Here is a 26,624-nt window from a genome sequence, read left to right as displayed (position 1 = left end):
CTCGAGTGGCGCGGTAATCAAGTCTCTGTCTAAGCAAAGAGCAACACGCCCTGCCATTAAGGTGCCATTGATGTCTTGTTTGCTAACAAGTTTTCAACTTGGCTTGTGCTGCCGTGATAGGTGGAAACACAGGTGTATTGCTCTCGTGTGGCATATTAGGCAGCAATTTAAAATCTATATATACGTATACAATTTTCCTCAATTCGTCATGGAAAATGTTTTTTTTTTTAATTTTTTTTTCATTTCCACTTTATTTCTATAGATAGCCCAGCTGCTAATTTGCATATGAATGAAAATGTAAGTTGTTGCTTAATTGGCCATAATTGACCAAATTTTTGGCAATCGACAAAATATTTTATTATTCATACTCGTTTCAGTGAATTGCGCTTTTTGCTTGGTCACGTTTGAGTGTTTGAAATATTTTACGAGCATTTGAAATGTAATTGAAATTCGTTTTTGGGGCCTCGGGGCATAAATTACAATATAATTATGCGCCTTGTTGACGATTATTGTTATGATGATAAAAGTTTGTAATTTTGTTGGCCATGTGTCAAATGTGTAGCTCGCCAACGACAACGAAAGAAATCAAGAAATTCTGCATTTTTATTTGCCAACGTCTGTTGTCTCCTTGGCGGAAAACGGGCAAATTAACGAAATGCAACGAAGCGTTTCATGCGCTCAAATAAATCAGAGCGCTGTTGACACCCGGGATGGGGCCCCCAGATTCTGAACACAGTCGCAGAGACACAAAACTTTGGCTCCTTTAAGTTTTTTAGATTTTTTCTGATTGCTCTCGGTGTGCACCAGAGACTTGGCGCAGACAAATCGAAATTATTTACTGACAAATTGTTGTGAATATTTAGCATAGCGTCGACTTGTTTGCAGCACTTAAAAATGCACACAAAATGAAAAAGGCAAATAATTAAAACAGGCAGAAATTATTCGTATTGTTTGTACTCGCATCCTATATTTTGTAACCAATACAAATTTGATATTGTGTTATTCGTGTGAGCTCAAAAGTAATGTCGAACATGTGTTCTGTTTCCCTTTGACCGCAAGCGAAGCTGTCCAATGTTTACCCAACAATTGACACGCCCATTTGGCAATTTGCGGCCCATCCACTGCCATGGGTAATTGTGTCATTTTAACCCTATCCTATATCCGAATAGGCAAGCATGCCAAACGTTCTAGCCTTGGCAGGCCAGTCTATACCTATAATTAAGACTATGAGCACCAATTGTTGTTTATATAATTTGATTGGAAATTGGAAAGTAATTATAGTTGTCAGGCTGCTCGTTATGAGCAGGTTAAATTTATTTAGTAATTATTGCCTGACATTTGTGACCATGCGCTCTGCGTCATGCAAATTTCATGAGACGGTGATAATTACATGAATTAAATATTCGAAAAAGAGCGCTCAATTCAATAGCTAAATGAGTACTTCATAGCTGTGGCGGTGGACAGATTTGTATCGACCGATAAGTATCGCTTGACTATCCATATTGTTTTCTCTTTTGCACGGATGCATCCCTGGGTCGGAAAAATTTTGTAAACATCTAAAATTTAATCAAAATACAAATTAAGCAAAAATGGACGAATGTGTAATAGAAATTAACGATTCAGTCATAACTATTGAAAGTGAGGCTGATGGAGAAGACGGCGAAGTCAGAGAGGTGTCTTCAGATGACGTTACGGAAGTTATAGAAATAAAGGAAGATGAAAAAAAAGTACAGGTACAGTATAAATAATAAAAGACGCATGTAATTGAAACTAATTGAAACTAAAACTTACAGGAAGGTAATAAAGATGTATTGGTATTTGAGGTCAACTTTCGCAATGCTGATGATTACAATAAACTACAGTGCCGCCTATTAAAAGCATTAAGCAGAACATTCACTGAAGAAGGATTAGTTTTCCAAACGAGCGCAACAAAACCAAGCATAGGGGCTTATAAAAAAGCACCCACAGCTCTTCCCGATAGTGATTTATTCCTGGTGGATACAGCGCCAGCGGTAAAGTTAAATGCGTCTCAAGTGCCTTCATATAAACGCTGCCATACTGATGTACTTGACGAGGACACACCAAATCGTAAGAAACTTAAGGCGGATGCGGTTAACAAATGCTTACGGCCAAAAGTGCAGTCATCCTGCTTCAATTGCGGTGAGGCTGGTCATGGACTACGTGAATGCACAAAGCCACGTAATCAAAATAGAATACAGAAAGCACGCAAGAAGGCTGTTCGCGTGCAACGCTACCATGTGGATACGGAGCAACGTTTTGCACACATACGACCTGGCAAGATTAGCACCAAAACACGTCATGCTATGGGCTATGGACGCAATGAGTTGCCCTTTATGTTCTATCGCATGCGTGTGCTGGGCTATCCACCCGCCTGGCTGGAAGAAGCCAAGGTGCAGGGATCCGGCATAGCGCTCTTTAATGCGGATGTAAGTAACTCGAATATTTAACAGACATTTTGATTATGGAAATATTTTTAAAGGGTACCGAAGTTCAAAAACCTGATGTGGAGGACGGCGAGGAGGATAGCTTCAAATTTGATATCAACAAAATTATAGAATTTCCTGGTTTTAATATGGTGCCGGATAGCAAGTTTTTTGATGTAAATTAAACTCTCGTATATTATACCAAAACTTTTTAGCACCGCATAATTATCTTCACAGGACTATCAACATCACAATGTACCACCGCTCTTGAAGGAACAGCTTAAGGACAACTTTATTAAATCGCTGGGCGATAATGTGATCAAGGGTTATAAGCGCAAGAAACTGTTGGATTTGCCTACAGCGCACGATGCTGATTCCCCAACGCTGGAAAATAGTACAAACTGTGTTCCTCACGACATGGATATGGATGACGCAGAGGATGCACCACAAACATTACAGCCACCATTGCCTTTAGAGCCAGCCAAGTCCGACGTACCTGCCCCGCCACTCTCAGCTGAAGAAGTAGAAACTCCGCGTAGCAGTTCACCAACGCTTGACGATTTAAAAGCCCAACAGGACCAGCTTTTGCAACAATTAGAGACCAATACAACATTGAACACAACTACGGACACAAGTATGGCAGAACCAGAGGCATCACCTGTTAAGGTGTCCACACCCTTTAAAGGTCCTTCTATTGAAGGCACGCCAATTCTAAAGTTCTCTGTATATGACAAGCTGCCGGTGGGCGATAATTTCAAAGCTGGAGTCAGCGATGTTATTAACTTTGAGAATCTACCCGATTCGACGGGCAAATATGAACAAATGAAGGGTGTGCTAAAGAACATACGCCAACGCATGGAGCAGCTACAAAATGCTGACGATTAAGGAATTAAATAATAATGTTTTCCAAGTTAATTAATGAGCAATAAAACTTCTGTAGATTTGCTTTTTATTTAAGGTAAAATTTATTAACCAATTGTCTTTGATATTGCACTTGTAGGCGTGCTTGTTTGTATGTATGTTTTTCTATTTCATATGCTAATTCGAGCGTAGTTCTCTATGCACGCAAACATATTACATATATGTATATAAATATCTATATAAGTGGTGTGTGTAAGTTTGTACAAAAATTTGATATTGAGTAAACAAGAAATGAATTGAGCTAGTTTTTTTTTTTTTACTAAAAAAGATACACACGCACGCGTAAAAAATTTAATTTTGATATCTTTGCATTTAGTTTATTCATTCCAAATTTCACATGAATAACTATATTTTTTTGCTTTTTGTATTTAATAGTACGTAACACACGCGTATATGTGAATTTTAACCGAAATGCAATTTTTTGTTATTGTTTGTTAAGAACCAAGCTCTAAAACTACAGCTATACACCAGCTCAACTCAATTAATGGCTGGCGGTGGTTGCGGTGGTGGTGACCCATCTGGATTGTTATCCCGACGTCCGGGCTTATTGTTTGTATACTGACGCCAAGTGCTAGGACTAACAATATACATGAACATGGCCAGCAGCATGAAAACTACGGCAATAGTGAAGCTATTGTCGTTATCCCCACCCGCCAATCTGGACTGCGAGACACGTCCGCTGACTGTCAAAAATTATATGGGGTTTAATGAACAAATAATTTTGAAATTATCTAAAGCTATAGTTACCATCGATACACTCAGTGTCTGTGCAAGCATTCTGGTTTTGACGTATCTGCGTTTTAAAAAATATTTTAATATACGTTACTGTTTTGTTTTGGTTTTCCCAACTTACGAAATTTATTAGCCGGCGCATGGCCAATTCATGCGACCAAATGCATTCGCAGCCATCGAATTCATCACCCATGTTGCTTGGCTATATTAAAAGCAAAATGTACGGTCAAAAAGCTGTTGGTAGCGGCTTGAAGCTGGAACACAAACTGCAAATGCTATACTTATACCTTAAATTGTCACTGACGTGGCTCTCCCGAGCAACACAAAGTACTGAACACAAGCCATAAAAAAGTAAATGCATAAGTGTATATATAATAAATTGTTAGTGTTTGTTTTCAAACAAAAAATAGTTGAAGTGAAACGAATTAGTGTAATATTTGCGAGCGAATGAAAAAAGCTCTCACTTGGAGCTCTCCCGCATTTTAAAAAACAATTATTACTGTATATTGAATACATACTACGCATATGGTTTATTAAGTGATTTGTCAGATTTTTGATAAGTCTTTTCTGCGACTTGTATATGAAGTATATAAACCAGTACGAGGAAGAGAGAACCTCAATGCGACAAATTGCTGTGCAATTTTAATTAGAAGCTCTGCTTTTACTGGTGCGACCTTGATAAGCGCCTAAAAGAGATTAGAACTTTGAGAACAAATTCAAAAAATACTGATACGCGCTCCACACATACTAGCAGATGTTTTTAATTTGTTTGTGTAACAAGTTGTAGGCACTTGAGCTGTGCTTACATACATATGTATATAAATACATCCCGCTTACATACTTACATATGTACATACTAAATGAGCGTTATCTACACTCGAATGCATAAAAACCAGTTAAATAATATACTTAACTGTTGCCATTGTGTATTATTTGCAGCTGACAATTTGCAATTATGAAGTCACTTTCATCTTTGATTGTTTTGGACTACAATAAATGGGTTACATATGTATGTACATACTTATTTATTTATGTACATTGCGCATTACACACATACATAAGTACGAAAGCATACGTAAACAAACTGCCCCTTACTGCAGAACTTTGACATGTCTTGCACCAAATCAGACTTTAATTGAAATATTTACCGATGAATTTAAAGCTAGTGGCTTTGTTATTTAATTTACATTTGTGTTTTGGATGCAACGAACAATGTTTATAATTTTAAAAATTTGACACTATTTATTTTCCTTACCACTGGAATTGGAAAGAAGGAGAGACTGAGATTAGTGCTGTCATTTTAGCCTGTTTTTGGCTATATCTAGCATAGTTCAAAACTTTCCAGCCATAAATGAAAGTCTTACTTTTTCTTTAACAAATAAGTAAATGTTTTAGATTGAGAAAAACTTGTAAGAGATTGGTCAATTTTGTTGCGTGTTTATATTAGCATGTACTTAGCTTTATAGCCTATTTTATTTCTAAATCTAGCCTATTCTTAACAGGAAATTCTGTCAGCACTGAGTATGACACACATTTGGTAGTATTGTGTAACGCATATAAATAAACGACATCAAAATTGGTTTAGCCAGACAGTGCTGTAAGTGTACAAAATTTACATTTAACGAGTTTTCAAAACAAAAAAAAAAAAAACCAAAATTCTATATATCATTTGTTGCGCGTGCGACTTAAGCCTAAGCGACGCGTCTTATTAGTTGGCGCGTAAATAGGAGACAGTGCATCTTCGCTTACACGTTTTCTTAAACGCTTGTGTTGACTACCAATCTCATCCATTGAAGTGCTGAATATGCTGTTATCATCCACAATATTTGAATTTCTATGCGGCATGGGCGTGCTGGTAGATGGTGCAAAGGGAGATAAAGCTTCTGCTGTGAGTCGACTTGTCAAAGGCTTACGTTGAATGCGTGGCGAATCCTGGGAACAACTGCGATCTCTTAGGAGTTTGCGCGGCGATGTTTTAATAGCCACAGGTGTAGTCATCGTATCTGCCAGTAATAGGCAACGTTGACTTAGGGGCGTTTCTGCGTCCTTAGATCTTAAATTAGAGTCGTCTGAGTGTCTCTCCAACCTCCTACGCTTATACATCGATAGAACATTGCGACGCATAACTAAAGATTGTTTTGCTTCTTGTTGCAAAGGTGATTTTGTTGACAGTAGACTCAACAAGGAAGACGATGTTTCTTGTGGACATTTTGGTGTCTCATACGAAGAGTGTCTTAATAAGTGTACCTTACGCTGTTTAGGCGTTGCTGTTATTAAGCAATTATCCTCCTTACCTCGGGCAGAAGTAGTGTTAAACTCTTCAGTTAATAGAGTTTTTTTTACCTCGGAGATAGAAGAATTTTTGCAAGATTCTGAAAAAAACATTAAATATTTCAAACATTTCAACTGATCAAAGTATTTAATACGAACCATTCGGTTTATTGACAGCCTCCATTTCCAGCTTGGCAGGCTCTAATTCAATCTGCACAGATGCATTCACTTTACTTCCACTCAGCGGAATATCTTTTACTAATACAGGCTCACAAGCTGCTAAAGGCTGCTCTAGGTTATTATATTCCAAATCAGCTAAGAGATTATTTGCTGATTTTTTCATCTCCTCCGTTAACTTAATAGTTTTGTTCGAAGCTGTGCGAAACATATTCCAATCATCATGTACAGTTTCTTGTACATATGCGGGATCAGCTCCCAGCTCCAAGTCGGCCATTAATATTGCAGCTTTCTTTTGTACTGCCTGCGACAATACCACAACCTTATTTGATGCAGTTCGAAATTCAAGATTTTCGCTTGTTTCTTTGAAAATCTGCGTTGCACTTGCTTCTAAATCTAACATTAACCTGACTGCTTGTTGTTGTTGCTCTTCTGAGATCTCGATGCATTTGTTGGATGCTGTTCGAAATTGAACAGGCTCTGCAGCCGTTGCTGTATCTATTGAATCTAAGGGTTCCCATTCATCAAATATCATATCCAACTGATTCTCATCAAGCTCAAGCTCGATTTTTATGCAACTGTCAACATCCGTCTGATTTGCGTTTGATTCGAGGTCATCCAGAGGCCACTGACTAAGAACTATTCCATTGAGCGGATCGCTATCAGAGAATACAGGTTTGTTGTCCCCGTCTCTCTCTGGTTTTATTTCTTTGCAGCTTTCTGGAACTATTGCACGAGGTAAATTTACATTATGGTTTTCCTTTTCAGCTTCAAAAAGCTTTATATCATTCTCCAATTGAACATCGTTAATAATCTTAGCTGTTGGGGTTTGTGTACTCTCCCTAAAAAGAGTAAGTTCAGCTCTTGCTAGAAATAATGAAAGCATTAAAAAATTGATAACAACTATAAGCCTATACATACCTTCAGTTTGATTGCTACATTCTATATCAACAAGTCTGCAGAGCTCCGTGTTACCAATATTATAAGTATTGTCGCTTAAATCATCGCTATCATTCTCCCTTGACTCAATTGTTACTGCTGGCAGTTCTACATTTGCCGGCAGATCAATACTGGTATTGGCATTATTTTGACTAAAAAAGGCACTCAGGTTAAGAAGATTCTCACAAATCTTTTGTGACACATTGGAGTCAAAGGCGAAGTGGCTTGTAGTGGGTACGTCTGCAGTATGGTCTTCCTGTACAGATAGTTCTGAGGAGCAGCTAACTCTATCGTCCTCATCAGTAATTTCTTGCTTTTCCGGCGATATCTTTCTTTTACGAGCATAGGTTTTGATTTTTATGTGACTGAATCGAAACCAAGGATACTTAAACTGCGGTAACTCCTCCTCCTCAAGTGAGCAGAAGTCCTGTGATATTTGGTCCACAATGCTCTTTGGCACCTGTTCCAGTTCACCAGATGCCACATGCTCTATCTCATCCTCTGGCAGCTTGTCATCTGCAAGCAGCGACTGCAGTGATATAAAATTTTGCGAGGCAGGTACAAGACGCTCTCGTGCTGGCTCCTGCTGTGCGCGCAAACAGTCCAATCTATCCGCTTCATATATGCTCAGCTCAAGATTGATGTCTCCCTCCGGTTGAGCTGGCACATTATGGCTTTTATTCTTGTTGCGCTGTTGCAGCCGTTGGGACCGAGTATAGCAGCCAGCTGCCTTTGCCAAGGTTGGACTAGAACTTATGCTGCAATCATCCAATTCATCCATTTTAAGCCCAGTCCATTATTTACGTTGTTATTAAACGTATGATAGTCAGTGTGACCAAATAAAAAGTAGGGCTCTGAAAAATATACTAAAATAACAATATATCGATACTTAAAAAAATGTGTATTTATCGTGATATTTATTTTTGGCCAGATTAAGTATTAATATTATTTTATTTTTTACGTTGATATTTTAATACAATTTGAAATATTCCATACTGTTTTTAACGCCATATTTCAACAACATTCAGTAATTTTCAATAAAATAAGGATATATACTTTATCATTTTGATTTTAAGAAATTATAAACATAATATTTTGGTAGCTCCATTTGAAGCACAAAAATACCGCACTCAGCGTCATCGAACTTAAGCTATCTGTTATCGTCCAGACTTATTGATATCAAACAATTTGTTTTAGAAGGTTCTCAAAAACTCTGATTTCAACAACTTAAAGTTGTATTTAGCGTAGTGAAGCAATACGCACGGTTTGTAGTTGAAATTAGAGCAATGGGCATAACTACAGCGATGCTGCGCACCCAGCTAATGGGCTTGACCAACTTTATTGGCACACACAAAGACCAGGCGGACAAGTACCGCCAGCTATTGAAGAGTGTGCTATCAAACACCGGTCCGGAACTGATAGATACGCTGAAGCTGTTCGTGGAAGCCATTGTTAATGAGCATGTCAGTCTGGTAATAGCGCGCCAGATACTTAACGATGTGGGCGTGGAGCTGAGCAAACTGCCCGATGATATGTCCAAGCAGCTGTCCCACTTCACGCTGGAAAAGGTGCATCCACGTGTTATATCCTTTGAGGAGCAAGTGGCAGGCATACGTTTCCACTTGGCCAACATTTATGAGCGTAATCAGCAATGGCGTGATGCGGCCACTGTGCTTGTTGGTATACCTCTGGAAACTGGCCAGAAACAGTACTCAGTTGAGTGCAAGCTGGGAACTTATCTGAAAATAGCGCGCCTATACCTGGAGGATAATGATTCTGTGCAGGCTGAGCTGTTTATCAACCGCGCTTCACTGCTGCAGGCCGAAACAAGCTCCGAAGAGCTGCAGGTAAGTGGAAACTGATGTCAATATTAAGCCAATCCGCTTATATCATTTGATGCAATTCATAGGTGCTATATAAAGTCTGCTACGCGCGTGTGCTTGACTATCGCCGCAAATTTATTGAAGCTGCCCAACGCTACAACGAACTGTCCTACCGCAAAATTGTAGATCAGGTGGAGCGCATGACTGCGTTGAAGAAGGCGCTTATCTGCACAGTTTTGGCCTCAGCCGGACAGCAGCGTTCACGTATGCTGGCTACGCTTTTCAAAGATGAGCGCTGTCAGCACCTACCCGCCTATGGCATACTGGAGAAAATGTACTTGGAGCGCATTATTCGACGCTCCGAGCTGCAGGAGTTTGAAGCACTGTTGCAGGATCACCAAAAGGCCGCCACGCCGGACGGTTCCTCCATACTTGATCGCGCTGTGTTCGAGCATAATTTACTATCTGCCAGTAAACTGTACAACAATATTACCTTTGAGGAGTTGGGCGCTCTGTTGGACATACCGCCCACCAAAGCGGAAAAGATTGCCTCACAGATGATAACAGAGGGTCGCATGAATGGCCACATTGATCAGATCTCTGGTATAGTGCATTTTGAAAATAGAGAACTGTTGCCACAGTGGGATCGCCAGATACAATCGCTTTGCTACCAAGTGAATTCTATTATTGAGAAAATCAGTGTGGCCGAGCCTGAATGGATGGATAACCAGAACTGAACTCAAATTCTCAGCAGCATGTAAATTTAAAAAATGAAAAAAGAAATGAAAACAAAATGTAATAAATCCCATGGATAAACAAAACACACACAATGCATACATTTTTATAACAGTTTTTTTATGAAACATGTACATCGTATATTCACAATATTCGGAGTCATAGAATTCACAAAAAAATCTCTTGGTTTTTTTAATCTTAACAGGCTAACGGAAAGTTTAGGTTTTTTTTTGTATACAATACAAATTCAGAAGTTATAGCATATATAGTTTAGTTTAAAATTTTCAAAAAATACACAGTATGCCGCCACGCCTTCAAATCCAAAAGTTGACTCTCCATAAAGAAAACCCAACATAGCAACTATTTTTAATTTAACATTCTAATTATAATTAAAAAAAATTCAACTAAATAAAATGCAAAAAATGTGCTTGCTTGTAAAATTTTTTGTACAAAAATGTTTTAACAAAAGCACAGACTAAACAATTCTCTTACTGAGCTCTACACCAAATTCAATAAGCCAAACCCATTTAAACTTAGAACTTTGCGTAGAGTCATGCTTGTGTATTCGATGAGGTCTCCTCGTTTAGCTGCATTTGGGCAAGTGTGCGCACCACGACGCCGCGATTAACGGGCGTCAGGCCCTGGCAGAGACCCACCACAGCGTCCAGCGCCACATCAGGGCAGTCCTGCAAATTGACATAGCCATAAATAAAACTATAACAAAAAATAGAACATTTGTAAAAATATACCTCGAGCATTTTTGATATTGTGGAGATAATGGCATCGCGTCTCACGGCATTCACATTTCTGGATACAATAGACTCGACATTGTGCTGCTCGTGATACCAATTAACCATCTCCTCATTCTTGTCCCACAAATATGCTTCGGTGGCGCCCTTATCCTCCACCAACCAGCGGCGCAGCATCTGCTTGGCCTGGCCCACCGATAGATTATCCTGCGCACGCAATATCTTTTTGATATAGGCATCCTCAAGCAGCAGACGACGCAGGCGCCAGTAGAGCCAGCGACGCGAATCACGCCATGCCACAATCTCGCTAATGCATTCCTTCTCCAGCATGCGCTCCGGCGTATCATGCAGATCCGCAAAGTGCACCGCAACCGTATGATAGACATGCATCAAGATAGCAAGGCGAGCCTTGATCTTCTCATCCAGCGCTGCAATCTTGACCTTGTCGCCAGCAGCAACAGCCTCGTCGTGCTCGCGTTGCAACTAACAAAACAAAAATATGAATATAATTGGCATTAATACATAATATTGCATATATATTTACCGCTATTGTGGTGGCATCCAGTCTGTGTATGGTCTTGATGAGGTCTTTCTCTTTGTACTTAATCTCTACAATGCCCTCGGGCTCCAGTACACCGCCGCGTGCCTCTGGATCCGCATAGGTTTCCATATAACGTGGATTGATGAGCGAATCCAGCACTGCCCAGGCGCCACCTCGCAGCTCCGCATTGGGCGGCAGATAAATCAGCACAGGCTTTTTATATTCCCGCAGACCATCGACAATATATGCGCCAAACTTAACAATTTGCTCATACATATCCTTCATGCCGCCCGAGAAGCCACGCCAATTGGCAAAGATTATCAGCGGCAGCTCCTCGCGGCCAAAGTCCTTAATAGCTTGTGCGGTCTTGTAAGAGGAATCCGGATACCACACCTGACCCGCCTGCTGCAGCGTCTTGGCTTCTGAATCCAAATTGGCGGGATCAGCGGGCATTTCCACTTCCACTGTGCGTGTTTCCACGGCTATGACACCCACGGGCACGCCACCCAAGCGTGCGCGTCCAGTTACCACAGTCTTGGCCCAAGGCGCCATAATCTCACTCCAAGAGTCACGATCGAAGAAGCCATTCTCCCAGTCGTTGCTATTGGCAGGATTCACACGACCGGCAAGCATGCAACGCGGATCATAGGGCGACTTGGTGGGCATAAAGTCAACGGGACGATCAATGCGATCGCTGGGCAGAATAATTGGCAAATCGCAGCCAATGTAGGCGGGAATGTATGAGAGCCAATCCAATATGGTATAGACACCATCCAGATCGATAGCCTCCGTTTTGTGCGTAACGCCATTGTTGTACATAATCTGCACGCCACCCAGCTGATTGTTCGAGGCGTAAACCTTGCGACCCAAAAGCTAAAAGAAACAAAGCTATAGGTGAGCAAAAGCTATGTGTTAAGACAATTAGGGAGACTTACCTTATTGAGCGCCGCATAGCCCGTGAGTATAATATGCGAGTTGTCAATCTGGATGACCCGCTGGCCCAGACGAACCACATACGAGCCAATGCCAATGGTGCGGCACGTGACCATGGCTATGGTAACAATCTCCTCATACGCCTGCGATGTTTCACCAGCAATGAGACCGGCATATCGCAGATTCTCCACGCCCAGGCCATCGTCCTTGCCTATGATATCGGTAATCTTGTAGCGCTGCTCGCCCTCGTCCTCAATGAGTATGGCACGCACTGAGTTCAAGTTGGCCACCTTGGCATAATCCTCCGTGCTGAGATACAGATACTTGAATCCCTTGTCGGGCTCCTCAGCATCCTCCCATGCTATGCGGAACATGCTCTTGACCTCCTCGGCGAGACCAATGCGCGCTCCGCTGTTGACAGAGATGTAGATCTAAAGCAAGCGAGAGATTAGTGGTTGTTTGCTAGCGCGGATTAGCGTCACTTACTCTGGGCACTTTGAGTTCACGCGCCAGCTGTGAAGCCTTGGCAAAAAGCACATCTTCCTGTATGCCAAACGAGCCTATCAAGTAGGTCAAGTCATTGGCAATGACAATGATCTCACGACCAGCAGGATACTCCGGCGTGGCCAGCGTTATACGCCAGGCCACCATGCCGCACTATAAAAACAAAGCAGGGATTAATAATGGAATGTGGAAAAAGATTGGTTGCTCGTATTGGTTGCTTACGTTATTCTCGCCCGGTAGACGCTGCACCTCCATCAGCGTGTCGCCTTCCAGCACCAGCTCTTTGCATTCCAGTAAAATTTTATCGGGTATGCGTATATCGACAGTGGGACGCGCCTTGGAGAATTCCTTCCAGTGGCGTTCGGTCATCTGGCGGAACATGTCGGGCACATCATACACATAGGTGGTGCCATTGGACTGCGCCTGGAAGCGCTTTTGCTGCAAAAAGTCCTTGGTCATGTAGGGCGTGGAGATGGGATGGCCATGCAGCGAGCCCTGCTTATCGCCATAAGCCTTAAATTTGATCTGAAAACAAAGAGCAGTCATTAGTTTCAATCATCAGATGCAGGAGTGTTGCCACTTACAATGCCCGTTTCTGGTTCGGTCTGCTCCGTGTACATGGAAATGTCGAGGAAGTAGCCGGAATCGTTTGCTATGCAAAGACGCACGGCCTGCGTGGGCGACTGCGGCGATTGGCGAATAACCATCTTGAGCTCCGCCTGCAACACGCGCAACTTCCACAAGCGTGGACCATAGCGCATAATCATCTTGGTGACTGACTCCTCTATCTTGGCGGGATCCATAATGACCGTGGGCACAAAGTTCAGGAATATGTGATTACAATCGGTGCGCTTGGCATGCGGATGCGAGAAGGCGACCTCCAGCTCATCCATGGCCTCCAGCAGCACGCGCTCGCCCTCATTTTGCAGATACTCAAACGAAGCCTCTTTGGTGATCAAGTCCGAGTGACGTATAATGGAGCGTATGAAGAAGCGATAGTCGGTAACCTCCTGACCCTTGGACACCTTCGCCTTGCCCAAATACAAATGCATCTTCTGATTGGCAGTAGGCAGCGCCTCCAGATCATACGTCTTCATGCGATTGAGCTCCAAATGAAAAGCGGATGCAGGCTCTAAGTGGCGATAAATGCGATCCTCCTCGAACTTGTCACGTGCGCGATACGTAAAGAACTTGGGGAACTGACGCTTCTTCAGCGCAGCGAACGTGATGCGTCGTATGCGCCGCTGGAACAGCTCCTCGTTATGCTCGCGGCAATAGCTGCCAAAGATCTGCGACATTTGCACGTCATCCAGCTCGCCAGTCTCACGCACTGCAACGCTAACAATGTGTATGGGCTCCGTGGACTTGGCCTCCTCGGCTGCATTGGCGCGTGTCACGGGATCAGAGAGCGAGACATTTATGGAAGTGCTGTGGCGACTGTCCGAAATGGAGTCCGCTGCCTCCACTGCCTCCAGCACTTTGGCGCTCACCAAAGCGGGCGAAACAAAGTCCTCCAGCAGATCCAGAATTTCATCGGAGTACATTTCGAAATGCTCGAACGAGTCAAAGGCAGCGATGGCGCCAGTGCGCACAAACGAGTGTCCCATGCACTCGGCGGCGGCCGTAACCAAGCCCTCCGGCGAGCTCATGCGCGAGAACAAGCGATTGGGATGCGCCGTGGGCAGCAGGAACTGAAAGTGCACCAAGGGCAGACCGCCAGAGAGCTCCAAGTGCTGCAGACAGGTGAGCTCATAGGAAGTGTAAGCGCGACGCACATAAACCTCCAAGGCGGCATTGCAAACGGCGCGATTGGAGTGATAGAAGAAATCGTGCAGAATATCGAAGATGGAAGTCTCGGATAGAATCAAACGCTGCAGATTCTCTGGATGAAAATCGTGGCCATACATATCAACGGCCGACAGGAAGATGGACTCCATTTGATTGTGACGCAGCTCATAGGCGGGCTGATGAGCAGCAATCAGCACTTGACGCGAACGCAGCGCCACGCGCGAATGTTCTGCGCGATTAAGCGAAGTGAGTTCGCTCAAGGTGTTGGCCAGCTCATCGGTGAGGCCTGGCTCGTTGGCCCACAGATGATCGATGAGCAGTGTGACCAGCAAGTTCTTCTTGGCCACCTGCGAGTGCGAGAAAATGGTGTTGACCACAGTCAACATGTCATCCTTGTTGTGCTCACGCACCAAACCCACGCACTTGTCGTAGTGGCCATGCTGGAACTGCGACTCCACGTCATAGTACTGCCTGAGCAGCTCATGCACGGCCGCCTTCATGCGTCCACGTATGCCATTGCGATAGCGCTGCACCAGCTGCACGATGCTCTGCGTGGTCAGGAAGAAGACATCCCGATCCGCACGCTTTTGGAGCGTGGCCGCGTGGCTATCGATGACGCTGGCAATCTGCTGGGAGGGGAACTGCGCCAGCACGCTGGTGATGTTGCGCTCATAGAGCGTCATTAGCTTACGTATTTTCTTCTCCACGGAGATGGGTATGCGTCCTGAGATAGAAGCAATGACTTCCTGCAGTTCCAGCAGCGGCAGCGAAGGATCGCGCAGACTCTGCATGAACTTCTCAATGATGTCGCGCAGTCGCTGCGCATTGTACGGCTCGGGCAGACAGTAGCCCGACAGCGTGTTCTCCAGTATGCTCTTGTACGTGTTGTGCACGCGATTAAGTTTCTCCGGCACCGGCGCATTCTCTGGCTGCGCGAATTGACTTTTGCATGGCTGCGCTTTGGTTACTAGCGAGGGATCATCGAGCTCCAAGTGGCCCAGCAGCGTGCCTGGATCCAGCACAGCGCCTGGACGTCGTACAAAGGTTACAGTGCCCGCCTCTTGGGATGTGAGTGTCATCACCATTTTCATCACTTCAATTTCAGCAAACGCTTGTCCCTTGTTCACATGCGCGCCGTCCTCAACCAGCATGTTGATCAGCTTGCCCGCGGACGGACTGCGCAGCAGTGAAGGATCATTCTCCTTTTCAAACACACACGTCTGATTGCCAATGACAATGCGATAGCGATCCACCTCCTCCTTCATATAAGTTGTATACGAAGCGCCCTCCAGCGATATGAGCAAACCGCCATCGGACAAGCGGTGCACCTCGATTTCTTTAAAGGAATTATTCATCAGCAGAAAGTACGAGTTGTGTCCCGACTTGGCTGCCTGCACCTTGTACCTAATGCCACCGTTTATCAACTCCACATCCACCACATTGCTCAGCGTATTGGCCGCTTGGATTTGTCCCTTTTCCAGCGACGTTTGGAAGCTGGAGAATGCTTCGGTTATTTGCCGATCCGCTATGTGCAGCGAGCCGCACATGACGCCCAGCAGTATATCCGGCTTCTCGGACTGCACGCGCTCGGCTATGAGCGCATCCAGCCAGGCAGTGTCTATGCTGTTGTCCAGGAAACGATTCGTCTCCAGCAGCGTTATCAGATACTCCACCGTGGTGCGGAAGTCCCCACGTATGGACAACTCCTTGAGCGCTATGACCAGATTCTCGCGTGCCTGCTGACGATTCTCGCCCCAGGAGAAGCAATGTCCGAACTGCGAGTCGGCAAACTCATGCAGGCCGCCAGAAGCAGCCACACTGAAGTAGCCCCAGACATTTTTACTCGAGCGGAAGTTCAGCTCCTGCACGGTGCCGGAGCTGGGCTTGAAGCCCTCGTCCGGATTCTCGGAAGTAATGCGTGCGGCAATGACATGGCCAGAGGGGCGTGGCTTATTCGCTGGCGTCTCAAAGTCTATGATGGATGAGCCCCAAGGCGACTCGCCATATAGCAAACGTATATCCTTCAGGCGATAAAGCGGTATGCCCATTCCGATTTGCAGCTGACAGGCGGGCAGATTGACATCGGCAACCATTTCCGTGCAGGGATGCTCCACCTGCAGACGCGGATTCAGCTCCAAGAAGAAGTAGCGCCCCTCCTGATCGTACAGATACTCCACAGTGCCGGCGCTGACATAGCCCACCATCTTGGCCAGACGCACTGCCGCCTTCTCCATATCCTCGAACACCTCTGGGTGTGCCACAATGGCAGGCGCCTCCTCAATGATCTTTTGATGTCTGCGCTGTATGGAGCAATCACGTCCGAACAAGCTTATGGCATTGCCATACTGATCCGCCAGCAGTTGCACCTCCAAGTGGCGAGCACCACTTGCCAGCTTCATGACGAATATGGGCGAACCGGGCACCTCCGCCTGCACCTGACGAAACAGCGCTGGGAACTCCTCCGGAGTGTCCACGCGACGTATGCCCTTGCCGCCGCCGCCCTCCGACGCCTTGATCATGACCGGAAAACCTGCCAACAAAATAAGTCTTAAGCATAATCTATAGCAATTCAATTATCTATGCTTACCAATCTTGGCTACGGCGGCCAAGCCCTGCTCCACATTGTTGACACAGCCGCGTGCAAAGAGCTCACTGGAGATTTTGATCTTCTTGCCGCTATATTGCGCCTTCAGATCGGAGCCGGACCAGGGCAGCGTTGGTATTTCCGCTGTCTGGGCCACAATGGAGCTGGCCACCTTGTCACCCAGTGCCCACATGGCGCGCTCGGGTGGACCCAAGAACACAAGTCCCTCCTTATGCAACAGCTCCGGCAACTTGGGATTCTCCGAGGCATGACCCCAGCCAGCCCACACGGCCTGTAAGGCAACAAAAGCACCAATAAAAAATTAAGTACATGCACGCATGAAAGCAACGATGACGTCAGCGAAGAAAATCAATTATTGGTGCGTCAGAAAAATTTGTGATAAAAAAGCAGCTAAACTGCTGCGGTTTGTTTTTAAATTTTTAGAGACGCTTATAAGAAATATAATGTGCATACAAAAATATAATAGCTCCATATTTTTCAAAATAGACACAAGTTAATCAAATACTAAAATGTTATCATTGTGAGTACAAAGTAGCAGCTATAAAGTCGGTTTATATGAATGATAACTGTACCGTATTAAGGTTATTAATAATGATAATATTATGCGCTTAATTAAATTAGAGAATAAAAAGAGAGAATAGGGTATACATGTTTTTGCAACTTGCAAGGTTTTTTCAATTAGTCAATAACATGTTATTTATCCTAAAAAAAAAACCACTTAGCAATTGCTTACATAGCATATTGAAATTGTTTGTAAATATTGTAAATTTGAGGTGAGTCAATACAGAAAAAAATTAAAATCAATACACAATATTTTTCATATCCTTTCGGAACAACAAAAGGGGTCTTCCCATTTTAAAAAACGAAACGAGCAAAACATTGAGATATATTTTTGTAATTGGGGAAACTTTTGGTTTGAGTATAAACTTTGAGGATTACGCTTAATTTAATTTGGCTAGTCGCAAAAATACCGCTGGGTCTCACAACAATAAGCTGATTAAAATACTTAGAATATGTAGATACAATTTTTATAGCTGAGTTTATCTAGAGCTAAGATAAGTTTTTTGTTTACTGTTTTTTTTAGAGGCATTGCAACTTTGAAACTAATGCAAGACAGAAAAATTTAGAATGTAGTGAAGGGAGTGCAATAATTATCTGTATATAATACATTTGGAAAGTTTCTAACTGAGCTTGAGAATAACAAATTCCATGCTCATATAATACTCATATAAGTCAGAAGATTAAATCAAATTAATTAAATTACAGATTCCTAAAGTGACAGTTGTGGTTTAAGCTTGGAATAATTTATTTTTTGTAAAATATTGAATTCTTAAAAAAAGAAATTGATTGAGTTTTGTAGCTACGTCAAAGTCAAGCAGCCGCTAGGCCAAACAAGCAAGTACACACCTCAACACAGACAGATAGAAAGAGAGACAGACAAATGTAGCTATAGAAAGAGCATTTAAGGCTTTTTATGCGGAATTAAAATCGAATGTTTTGAGCGCGACTCTCTTGGGGCTTGGTGCTTGGGGCTCTGTGTGTGAAGCGCACGTGCAAACAAAAATCGTATGATCTCTGGTTAAAAAGCAAAACTTATAGGAACAACAACAACAGCAACGGATTGTTGTGAAGTGTGTAATGAGCAGTCTGAGAGAGAGAAGGCGGAGTAGTCGTCGTCGTCGCTTACCTGCACTTGAGTGCGAAGTGCAATATCCACAATGAGCTCAACATTGGCGTAGTTGTTGTTGTTGGAGCCACCGGGCACGGGCACATAATGATCCGCCATTTTGATGTACTCCGCATTGGCCTTCAGATCCTCGGGCGTGACCATGACGACAAAACGCACCGCACGCTCGTTCTTGAACATTTCATAGGACCAGCGGCGTATGGAGCGCATGCACTTGACTGCCGCAATGCCATTGTTGGCAATCAGCACGCGATTGATGACGCGTGTGCCGCCAAAGCGTTTCACAAACTCCTCCGTGGTGGCAATGTGAAAATCGCGATCCTGATTGCGATCCTGTCCAAGGCCAGTGCCACGCGACATGCTGGGCCTGCAGAAATAATAATGAGCAAGTCAATAAAATGATTCATGTAGCAGAGTGTAGCGCAATTAACGCTGTGGGTCAATGTTAGTGGCAAGTGTACAGTGGCCGAAGAAGAAGAAGCAGCAGCAACAGCAACAAGCGTAGCTACAAATTTTTAAGGCATTTCGGCAAACCGGTTTCGCATTTTACAACTTGCTGTTGTTGTTGTTGTTGTAAAGCTTTTACTTTGTTTACTTCGACACACTCACGCTCGCTCTTTCTCTGTCACTCTTTCGTTTATGGCTTGAAGGACGCATTTTGCATTTGTAAATGCTTGACTACTATATAAATAATTATGCGCAATAGTTTCTAAATATTGATGAGCTATTTACTTTAAGGTTGCGGCGGGCGTTTGTACGCTAAGCAGCGTTAGCGCTGACGTATTATTAGTCTCGCTGTCATTGTTGTTGTTGTTGTTATCATTGTTGTGGGCCATATCATCACTATGGCTATCATTATTGTTGGTAAGCTCTATGGCCACAATATTGGGTATAACCATTGGCGCACTGCCCGTGGAATTTGTCGTTGTGGCAGTCTCCTCACCAGACTCAACAAGAACAAAACGTTTGCTGGCGCGACGCTTTAGCATTTTAACTAATGCAATAAGGGCTAAGAGCATTCAATTACTAAATCACAACTATTCTAATAGCCAAGTTATATTCTCTTTTGGCTTGGCTTGGCACACACGCTACACTTTCACTGTTTTTCTTTTATTTTGTTGTTGTTGTTGTAAATGCAATAAATTAACAACTAATGCCCACGGTTCCAGCGACAATAAAACAAACTATACAAAAAATCACACGCAACGCCTCAAAATGCAAGAAAAAAGCTGCGCAGACCGACGGGCACGAGAGTTGCTTCAAAACTAAACGCAGCGCACATAGAGAAGTTGGATATTATGCATACGCCATGTTTGCTCAGCGCTCTGTGCTCTCATTGCAACTCTCACTCTCTTTTGCTGGTGGCTCTCTTAAGCGCTTACTCTCCTTTTTAGTTGTCAAGTTGAACTGTGTTGAGACAGCGGCATTTGGCTTGGTTTGTTGTTATGAATGAAACAAGAATCTAACAAACACCTGATTCCAAATCTCTCTCTCTCACTCACTCACTCTCACGCTCTTACTCACTCACTGTGAGAGCTTTTTTGTTTAACTTGCTTTGCTTGTGTTTTGTTTTCTATTTGCATGTTGCTGTCTCTTTCTGCTAAACTCGCGCGATTTGTTTGGCGTGCCACATTGTTTTCGGCGTTTGTATTACTAACCTAAGACGTTTGCGTCGCTCCGAGATGTCGCCATTTTGACGGATATCGCTTTGCATTTTCTGCGGAAACTCATCGCCGGCTTCGCCTGCCTCAATGGCGGCCTTCTCATCGATTTCGTCACCCACCTGTGTTTGAATAATTTGCATTACCTATTGCATGCTAAACTGTTATTATTCACATACCAGAAAACTGGGGCGATCAGCATCTGTGGGCGTGGCATCAGCTGTTTCGGCTGTATTCGCTGTTGTTTGCGCTTCGCTCATTTTGTTGTTGTGCTGCTTATCAATATTATTGTTATTGTTGTTAATATTATAGTCGAGCGAGTTATCCTTCAACTGCTCACAGAGACCATCCACCTCGGTCTTCAAACTCTCGTTCGAGAATTTCACTTTCTTTATGCTCGCCGGCTTTGTGCCACTTTTTGTTGCTGCTGTACTGAGCGAAGATGATGTTGTTGCCGTAGCTGCAATAACGCTGGAGTTGTCTATAAAACGGAAAGGAAGAAGCAGCAGCATTAGTAATACATATTATGCCATAACTTAATCAAATGGTGGTATGTTAATACAAACAAAAAACAAATGCTTTAAAGACTCTTACTAGTGTTAGTGCGGTTGTGGCTGTCGCTGTTGTTATTGTTTTTATTTTTATTGCAATGTCTTTTGTTGCCGCGTGCACGACCAAAGCTTAATAGGAATATAATTAAGCCTAGAGTGCCTAACAGCGTGATAAACATTTGCTAAATTGTACGTATTAAAGCTACAAATAATATATATTAGCGATTAGTTAATAAGACTAAGCGTATAATCAAAATTGTGTGTCAGCAGTTCAAGCAAAGTTCACAAAGGTTCAGACACAGCCATGCATACATATATTTTCATGTTTGTATATATATTTTCAAGTTCGAGCAAGTCTTTAGCCTACAATGCATATACATATAGTATAAACTAGTTTTTTAGTTAGTTAAACATATGTATATAATTTTTAAATACACTTTAATTAGCAAAGCGAACTCTTGATACTCTTGTCGAGTATTTATATATATATAAATATATATATATATATATAAATTGCTTACGTTGCTTTCACCTTGAAATATCAAAGTACCTAGTTTATATAACAGATTTAATCAATTTTCCAATTTGCAAGTAACTTTGTTACACGGAATTTTTGAAGTGCATGTTTATCAATAAATCAAGTTAATTAAACTTTTCTGACGTACTTTCTTAACAAGACTTGACCTTTCGTAAGTAGTTTGTATACAAACATCTAACAAAGATTATTTTTTAGTGGATTTACTGTACTACGCATTAAAAGTTTAAATAAAATAGACGTGAAAATAAAATCCATAGGTAGCTTTGTGGGCATGCAAATTGGCTTTGCATATCGAAGAGGTCAACGATTTAAGCATTACAAATATGTAAGTGTGCCAGGGTGCTACAGGGTGTGCAACAGGGTGTTACGTGTAGCCCAAAGGTGTAACTGAAGCGGCGAGCGCTTCGCTTACATAATTCATAATTTTTGAGCTAGAGGTGAGTTATTGGTTTTTTTTTACCATATTTTTTACCATATTCTAAGCTTTATATGCTTGCTAAATATATTTTACAAACTAGAACATAATAGGCTGTGCTATTTTTATCGAATTTAATCACCCACTTGGCTTATCAAGGTAAGAATCACAAAAAATAGATTGTTAAGCGTTTTTGATAGTGTGCACACAGTTGTAGATCAGGTTGTTGTTAGTTCGCTTTGTTTATTCAATTTTTACCACGCTTGCTTTAGTTGTTGAGGCAATTGTTATTAATTAATTGCATTTGTGTAACACAATTTGAGGGATTCTGGATTAAAGCTTAAGAGTGCGCGCGCCACGCAACGAAAAGCAACAAGTTGAGCACGATTGCTAAATTGCTGCTAGTTTAACCGACGTTTGGAATGCGAATGCTTCCATCTCCATCAAGCGCACACTGTCGTTGCCTGCTGTGAACCCACTGTCCACTGTCAGCGTCGCTGTCAGCAGCGCTGCTGCTGTCGGCCTCTCTTTCTCTCTCTCTACCATTAACAACTACTTATGCTTGCCCAAATGTCTGCGTCGGCAGCAGGTGTACAAATACACTCACACACACTTGTTTGTATATGTGCGTAAAGCTTTTGTTGTCTGCATGTGTGTGTGTGCAGGTTGTTGTGCTTGTATGGTAATTTACTCAGAGGGCTTTGCGGGTCGAGGCATCGGCTACGGCCGCGTCGCAACAACGTGCTCTGCTGACTGAACATAAAATGCTGCAATCGACGGCGATTTATTTATTTATTTACACTATTTGTTGACCGCTTTCTTAGTGCGGACTCTTAACGGTTCTTTATGCTTTTTTGTGGGCGCATAACAAGCAAACACAAAACGAATCGATAAGCATCTGTAAAAGCTCTCTTGTGCGCTTAGCTCTCTTGCTCTTTTTGCTGGTACTCTATATTCAATGTCAAGGCTGTTTTGGTTGTTGCTTTTGCACCTTTAAGTTTTAATCTTAATAGCTTGACATTGTTAATGCACTCAAGGAAACTGCCGTTACTATAACAACTACACAACAGCAACAAATTAAAATTGCACTTAAGCCTGCACGTCAGCAGCTCAAAACTGATTATAAAAATTACTTGACAAAAAAAAACTACATAAATAAACTTTTTGATTAGCGTGTGATTGGCATTTCTGTGCGCGTGTATATGTATGTGTAATATAATCAAATTGAGCATCACACGCAAATAACGCGCGCGCATCTATTTTCAAAACCTAGCAGAGGTTTTTTAAAAGTCATCAAAAAGAAATTCTGCGTTGATAAGCTAACATCTTACGACTTTCGTGAGCAATAAAAATCAAAATTTCTATTATTAATATACCTATGCCGGCTTATTGTTCATTCAGTACCACTGTGCTTATCAGTGCAGGCGGAAACTTTTTCAGCGTCTGCTCTGCACAAATTATTCATGTTCGACGCGTGGCGACGCTCAGTATTTAAAAACATAAACATTTACATACATACACATCCTTATCATCAGTGGCGTGTAAACATGACGTCACAACAACAAGCTTTGCAGCTTTAATTACACACACAAAAGTCAGTAAGCTTTACTGTTAAGTAATTGAAGCCGGCACGCTGTGGCCTATTTACAGGGAACTCATTTTGAAACCACCCACAACGCCACCCGAAACTGTTCCACCGAATCTCGGTAACACATGCCCACATACACACATACTTTTACACAAAAGTAACGTCATGCGGACATCGCGCGATATGCGAGTCCAATAGAAATCAAGGTCAGGCGAGTGCTCCGATGGCAGAGAGAAAAAAGAAAGCACGAAGAGAAGAATAAAATCATATTGTATAAATTATGCTGCTGCTGCCAAGCATTTACAATGCATTCAATTAAAAACAAATTAATTCACATACTTATTCACTAAATCACTGTCATAATGTTTATTTATGCAAGTTCTTGCCTTTGCATGTCAATAACCTGCACGAGAAACTAATGCGTGTATTTACATATGCGCATACTTATGTATGAAAAGTCATTAAACGGTCGTTAATTGTTTGTCAGGTGCTTAGATTATCGCACTAGTCTGGCCATTGACTTACTTTTCTCCATCGTATTGCGCTTTGTACGTTTCTTTTTATTAGCAATTGTGCTTTTTCTGGGCTCACAGATGTCCAATTGAGATTTTCTTCTTCAAGAACTTTTTTATTTTGAATTGGATTTCAGGACACGACGACTTGCCGACCGCGGTTTAAATATTCAGCCAGTTGCGCGCTGTTAGTGTTTAAATGCACATATTTTGCAATTGTTTATAAAGTTTATTTATTATTTATGTACGCGTAAGGTAAAAACAACGATAACGATAAGCGGTGATAAGGGTGACCGTTCAAGTTCAAGCACATATTATCCAGAACCGTGCAAGCAGTACAGCAACAGAAGTCAGAGCGAGAGATCCAAGCACTCTAGCTTGTTGCAACAAGTGTTGCAAAACGACGTAGTGTTTACAGCGCGAAACAGCGGTTTAACAGACTGTTAGTTTACATGCAAAATATAATAAAGCCGCAAAGCGACGCGTTATTGTTTGTATTTACATATAACTTGCTAAAGAAAAACAAAGAAATAAAATAGAATGTTTGATGTGGAACCCATAATAGCAGATCACAAGGATGTCATACATGATGTGGTGTTCGATTATTACGGTCGCCGCATGGCCACCTGTTCCAGTGATCAAACAGTAAAGGTAACAAAGCGTGTAAGAATTTCACAAAAGGCGCATATTTAATGGTGTTGAGCTTAACAGATTTGGGATGAGGACGACCATGGCAAGTTTAATGTCACAAGCAGTTGGAAGGCGCACTCCGGCTCCATATGGCGAGTCACATGGGCAAATCCTGAATTTGGTCAAGTAATAGCCACATGCTCCTTTGATCGCACTGCATCCGTTTGGGAGGAAGTGCTGGGCGAGAAAGTGTCCAACAGCAATGCCTACACACGAAGATGGGTGCGTCGAACTACACTGGTGGACTCGCGCACTAGCGTAACAGATTTGGAATTTGCGCCAAAATATCTCGGACTGCTGCTGGCCACCGCTTCAGCGGATGGCATAATTCGCATCTATGAAGCGCCCGACATAATGAATTTATCACAGTGGCCTGTGCAGCATGATATAGCCAACAAGTTGTCGCTTAGCTGTTTGTCTTGGAATACATCAACCTATATGGTGCCCCAGCTGCTAGCGGTGAATATCTTAGAATTCAAAGTATGAACAATTGATTAAAAACTTTCAATGTCTGCAGGCGGGTAGCGATGAAGCTGCCACACCTACTGGCAAGGTATTTCTTTTTGCCTACTACGAGAATGCGCGCAAATGTGTCAAAATGGAGACAGTTAATGATATAACTGATCCTGTGACTGATGTAGCGTTTGCACCCAATGCAGGGCGGACGTTTCATATGCTAGCCGTGGCCAGCAAGGATCTGTATATAGTTAATATACGCGGCGTTACGTGAGTTCTGCCTCATTTTTATAGTTGACTCTTATATTTGAAATATATTATTTTAGTGACTCTACGGGCAATGCGAAGCTGGAGCTGCAAACACTCAAGTTCAGCGAACACAATTGCCCTGTCTGGCGCGTTTGTTGGAACATGCTCGCCACCATGCTCATCTCCACCGGCGACGATGGCTGCGTGCGCATTTGGCGCATGAATTACGCCAGACAATGGAAATGCGCTGCTGTCTTAAAAGCGGAAGGCGGCGGCCCTACTTATGAGCCTACTCCGCCCACGCCCACAATGGCCACAACTGCCTCAGCTACAGCCAAGTTCTACAAGAAGGGTTCCATAGGCAACCAGGTGCCTTGGCATTAACGATTCTCTGTGTGTGTACGTTTGTGTTTGTTTACAAAGAAAAAAAGATTGTTACCCATGTTAAGTTGAAAATGAATACATACAATTTAAGTGGAGAACTCGATTTTGTTTTTGTTTTGCTTACACATTCTGTTTATATGACTTGCCGCCATTTGCAGGCAGGGGAGCACCCTTCTGGCCCACATTGATAACAGCCGGCAATAACTCGCATCTCACTCTTAAAAAATGTGCTCTTACATCACACCGTGGCTGCCATGTGTGGCAAATGTTCCGTTCATTTAATAATTAATAGGCAAACTTTTTACAATCAACTGACATTTGTTCAATATGAATTTTCGGCATTAAAATAAATAACAAACAAAATCAAAACAATACTGGTTCCAAAACACATGAAACAACAGCAAATGTTAACAGACCCAACAACAGAAACTGTTAAGTAATCGAAACGGTTTTTTGAACTGATGACAACAATTTAAAATCGAGCTTCAATTTTTACAGTTTTGTGATTAATTGTCCGATTTTTAATACGAGTAGCATACCAAAATGTTATTTATTAGTTTTATGTTGCAATTCAAAAATGCATTCCATTTGATTAGCTCATAAATTTGTTTTGGTTCAAACCTTTTGAGCTCAATAGTTAGTACTAAATTTTAATTTTAGCTAGTGCAGTGATGTATTCTAATAATAGAAATAATAATCAAATAGAAAGGATATTACGCCACTTGATCGCA

The 26,624-nt window shown here is 42.5% G+C and overlaps 6 protein-coding genes across 11 annotated transcripts; 3 read left to right on the top strand and 3 right to left on the bottom strand.

Annotated features, from left to right (window-relative positions):
* Positions 1-1,553: 1,553 nt before the first annotated feature.
* LOC108597637 (zinc finger CCHC domain-containing protein 8 homolog) lies at positions 1,554-3,357 on the top strand. Its single transcript, XM_017984281.1, has 4 exons — positions 1,554-1,733; positions 1,794-2,447; positions 2,501-2,620; positions 2,682-3,357. The coding sequence occupies exons 1-4, from the start codon at positions 1,590-1,592 to the stop codon at positions 3,327-3,329; spliced, it is 1,566 nt and encodes a 521-aa protein (XP_017839770.1). The 5' UTR covers positions 1,554-1,589; the 3' UTR covers positions 3,330-3,357.
* A 39-nt stretch (positions 3,358-3,396) lies between these two features.
* LOC108597638 (small integral membrane protein 14) lies at positions 3,397-5,316 on the bottom strand. 3 transcript variants are annotated; one of them, XM_017984282.1, is made up of 5 exons: positions 5,246-5,307; positions 4,385-4,427; positions 4,219-4,299; positions 4,113-4,158; positions 3,397-4,048 (listed from the first exon to the last, which is right to left on the bottom strand). In XM_017984282.1, the coding sequence occupies exons 3-5, from the start codon at positions 4,288-4,290 to the stop codon at positions 3,843-3,845; spliced, it is 324 nt and encodes a 107-aa protein (XP_017839771.1). In that variant the 5' UTR covers positions 4,291-4,299; positions 4,385-4,427; positions 5,246-5,307; the 3' UTR covers positions 3,397-3,842. The 3 variants fall into 3 exon arrangements, with proteins under 3 accessions (XP_017839771.1, XP_017839773.1, XP_017839772.1); XM_017984284.1 differs by lacking the exon at positions 4,385-4,427 and having other exon boundaries at positions 4,219-4,351; positions 5,246-5,316; XM_017984283.1 differs by lacking the exons at positions 4,385-4,427; positions 5,246-5,307 and having other exon boundaries at positions 4,219-4,368.
* A 219-nt stretch (positions 5,317-5,535) lies between these two features.
* LOC108595199 (breast cancer type 2 susceptibility protein homolog) lies at positions 5,536-8,309 on the bottom strand. Of its 2 annotated transcripts, XM_017980387.1 has the most exons (4): positions 7,467-8,309; positions 6,528-7,412; positions 6,011-6,469; positions 5,762-5,949 (listed from the first exon to the last, which is right to left on the bottom strand). In XM_017980387.1, the coding sequence occupies exons 1-4, from the start codon at positions 8,263-8,265 to the stop codon at positions 5,855-5,857; spliced, it is 2,238 nt and encodes a 745-aa protein (XP_017835876.1). In that variant the 5' UTR covers positions 8,266-8,309; the 3' UTR covers positions 5,762-5,854. The 2 variants fall into 2 exon arrangements, with proteins under 2 accessions (XP_017835875.1, XP_017835876.1); XM_017980386.1 differs by having other exon boundaries at positions 5,536-6,469.
* A 338-nt stretch (positions 8,310-8,647) lies between these two features.
* LOC108596114 (COP9 signalosome complex subunit 4) lies at positions 8,648-10,097 on the top strand. The gene is made up of 2 exons (XM_017981542.1): positions 8,648-9,331; positions 9,394-10,097. The coding sequence occupies exons 1-2, from the start codon at positions 8,771-8,773 to the stop codon at positions 10,042-10,044; spliced, it is 1,212 nt and encodes a 403-aa protein (XP_017837031.1). The 5' UTR covers positions 8,648-8,770; the 3' UTR covers positions 10,045-10,097.
* Positions 10,098-10,156: 59 nt separating this feature from the next.
* On the bottom strand, positions 10,157-26,036 carry LOC108596113 (acetyl-CoA carboxylase). 3 transcript variants are annotated; one of them, XM_017981538.1, is made up of 12 exons: positions 26,018-26,036; positions 20,690-20,991; positions 20,508-20,632; positions 18,850-19,216; positions 17,145-17,433; positions 13,354-17,087; positions 12,992-13,294; positions 12,752-12,922; positions 12,268-12,696; positions 11,336-12,205; positions 10,792-11,274; positions 10,157-10,728 (listed from the first exon to the last, which is right to left on the bottom strand). In XM_017981538.1, exons 1-12 carry the CDS (start codon positions 26,019-26,021, stop codon positions 10,594-10,596), a joined length of 7,212 nt encoding a protein of 2,403 aa, XP_017837027.1. In that variant the 5' UTR covers positions 26,022-26,036; the 3' UTR covers positions 10,157-10,593. The 3 variants fall into 3 exon arrangements, with proteins under 3 accessions (XP_017837027.1, XP_017837028.1, XP_017837029.1); XM_017981539.1 differs by lacking the exon at positions 26,018-26,036 and adding an exon at positions 24,128-24,221; XM_017981540.2 differs by lacking the exons at positions 20,508-20,632; positions 20,690-20,991; positions 26,018-26,036 and adding an exon at positions 19,582-19,853.
* On the top strand, positions 24,595-25,985 carry LOC108596116 (nucleoporin seh1). The gene is made up of 4 exons (XM_017981544.1): positions 24,595-24,765; positions 24,826-25,263; positions 25,322-25,530; positions 25,587-25,985. The coding sequence occupies exons 1-4, from the start codon at positions 24,655-24,657 to the stop codon at positions 25,891-25,893; spliced, it is 1,065 nt and encodes a 354-aa protein (XP_017837033.1). The 5' UTR covers positions 24,595-24,654; the 3' UTR covers positions 25,894-25,985.
* Positions 26,037-26,624: the final 588 nt, after the last annotated feature.

Source organism: Drosophila busckii, chromosome 2R, assembly GCF_011750605.1.
Source record: "Drosophila busckii strain San Diego stock center, stock number 13000-0081.31 chromosome 2R, ASM1175060v1, whole genome shotgun sequence".
In the NCBI taxonomy this organism is placed as follows: Eukaryota; Metazoa; Arthropoda; class Insecta; order Diptera; family Drosophilidae; genus Drosophila; species Drosophila busckii.
Note: the sequence above shows the minus strand (reverse complement) of the source record. Positions and strands in the feature narration are given on the sequence as shown.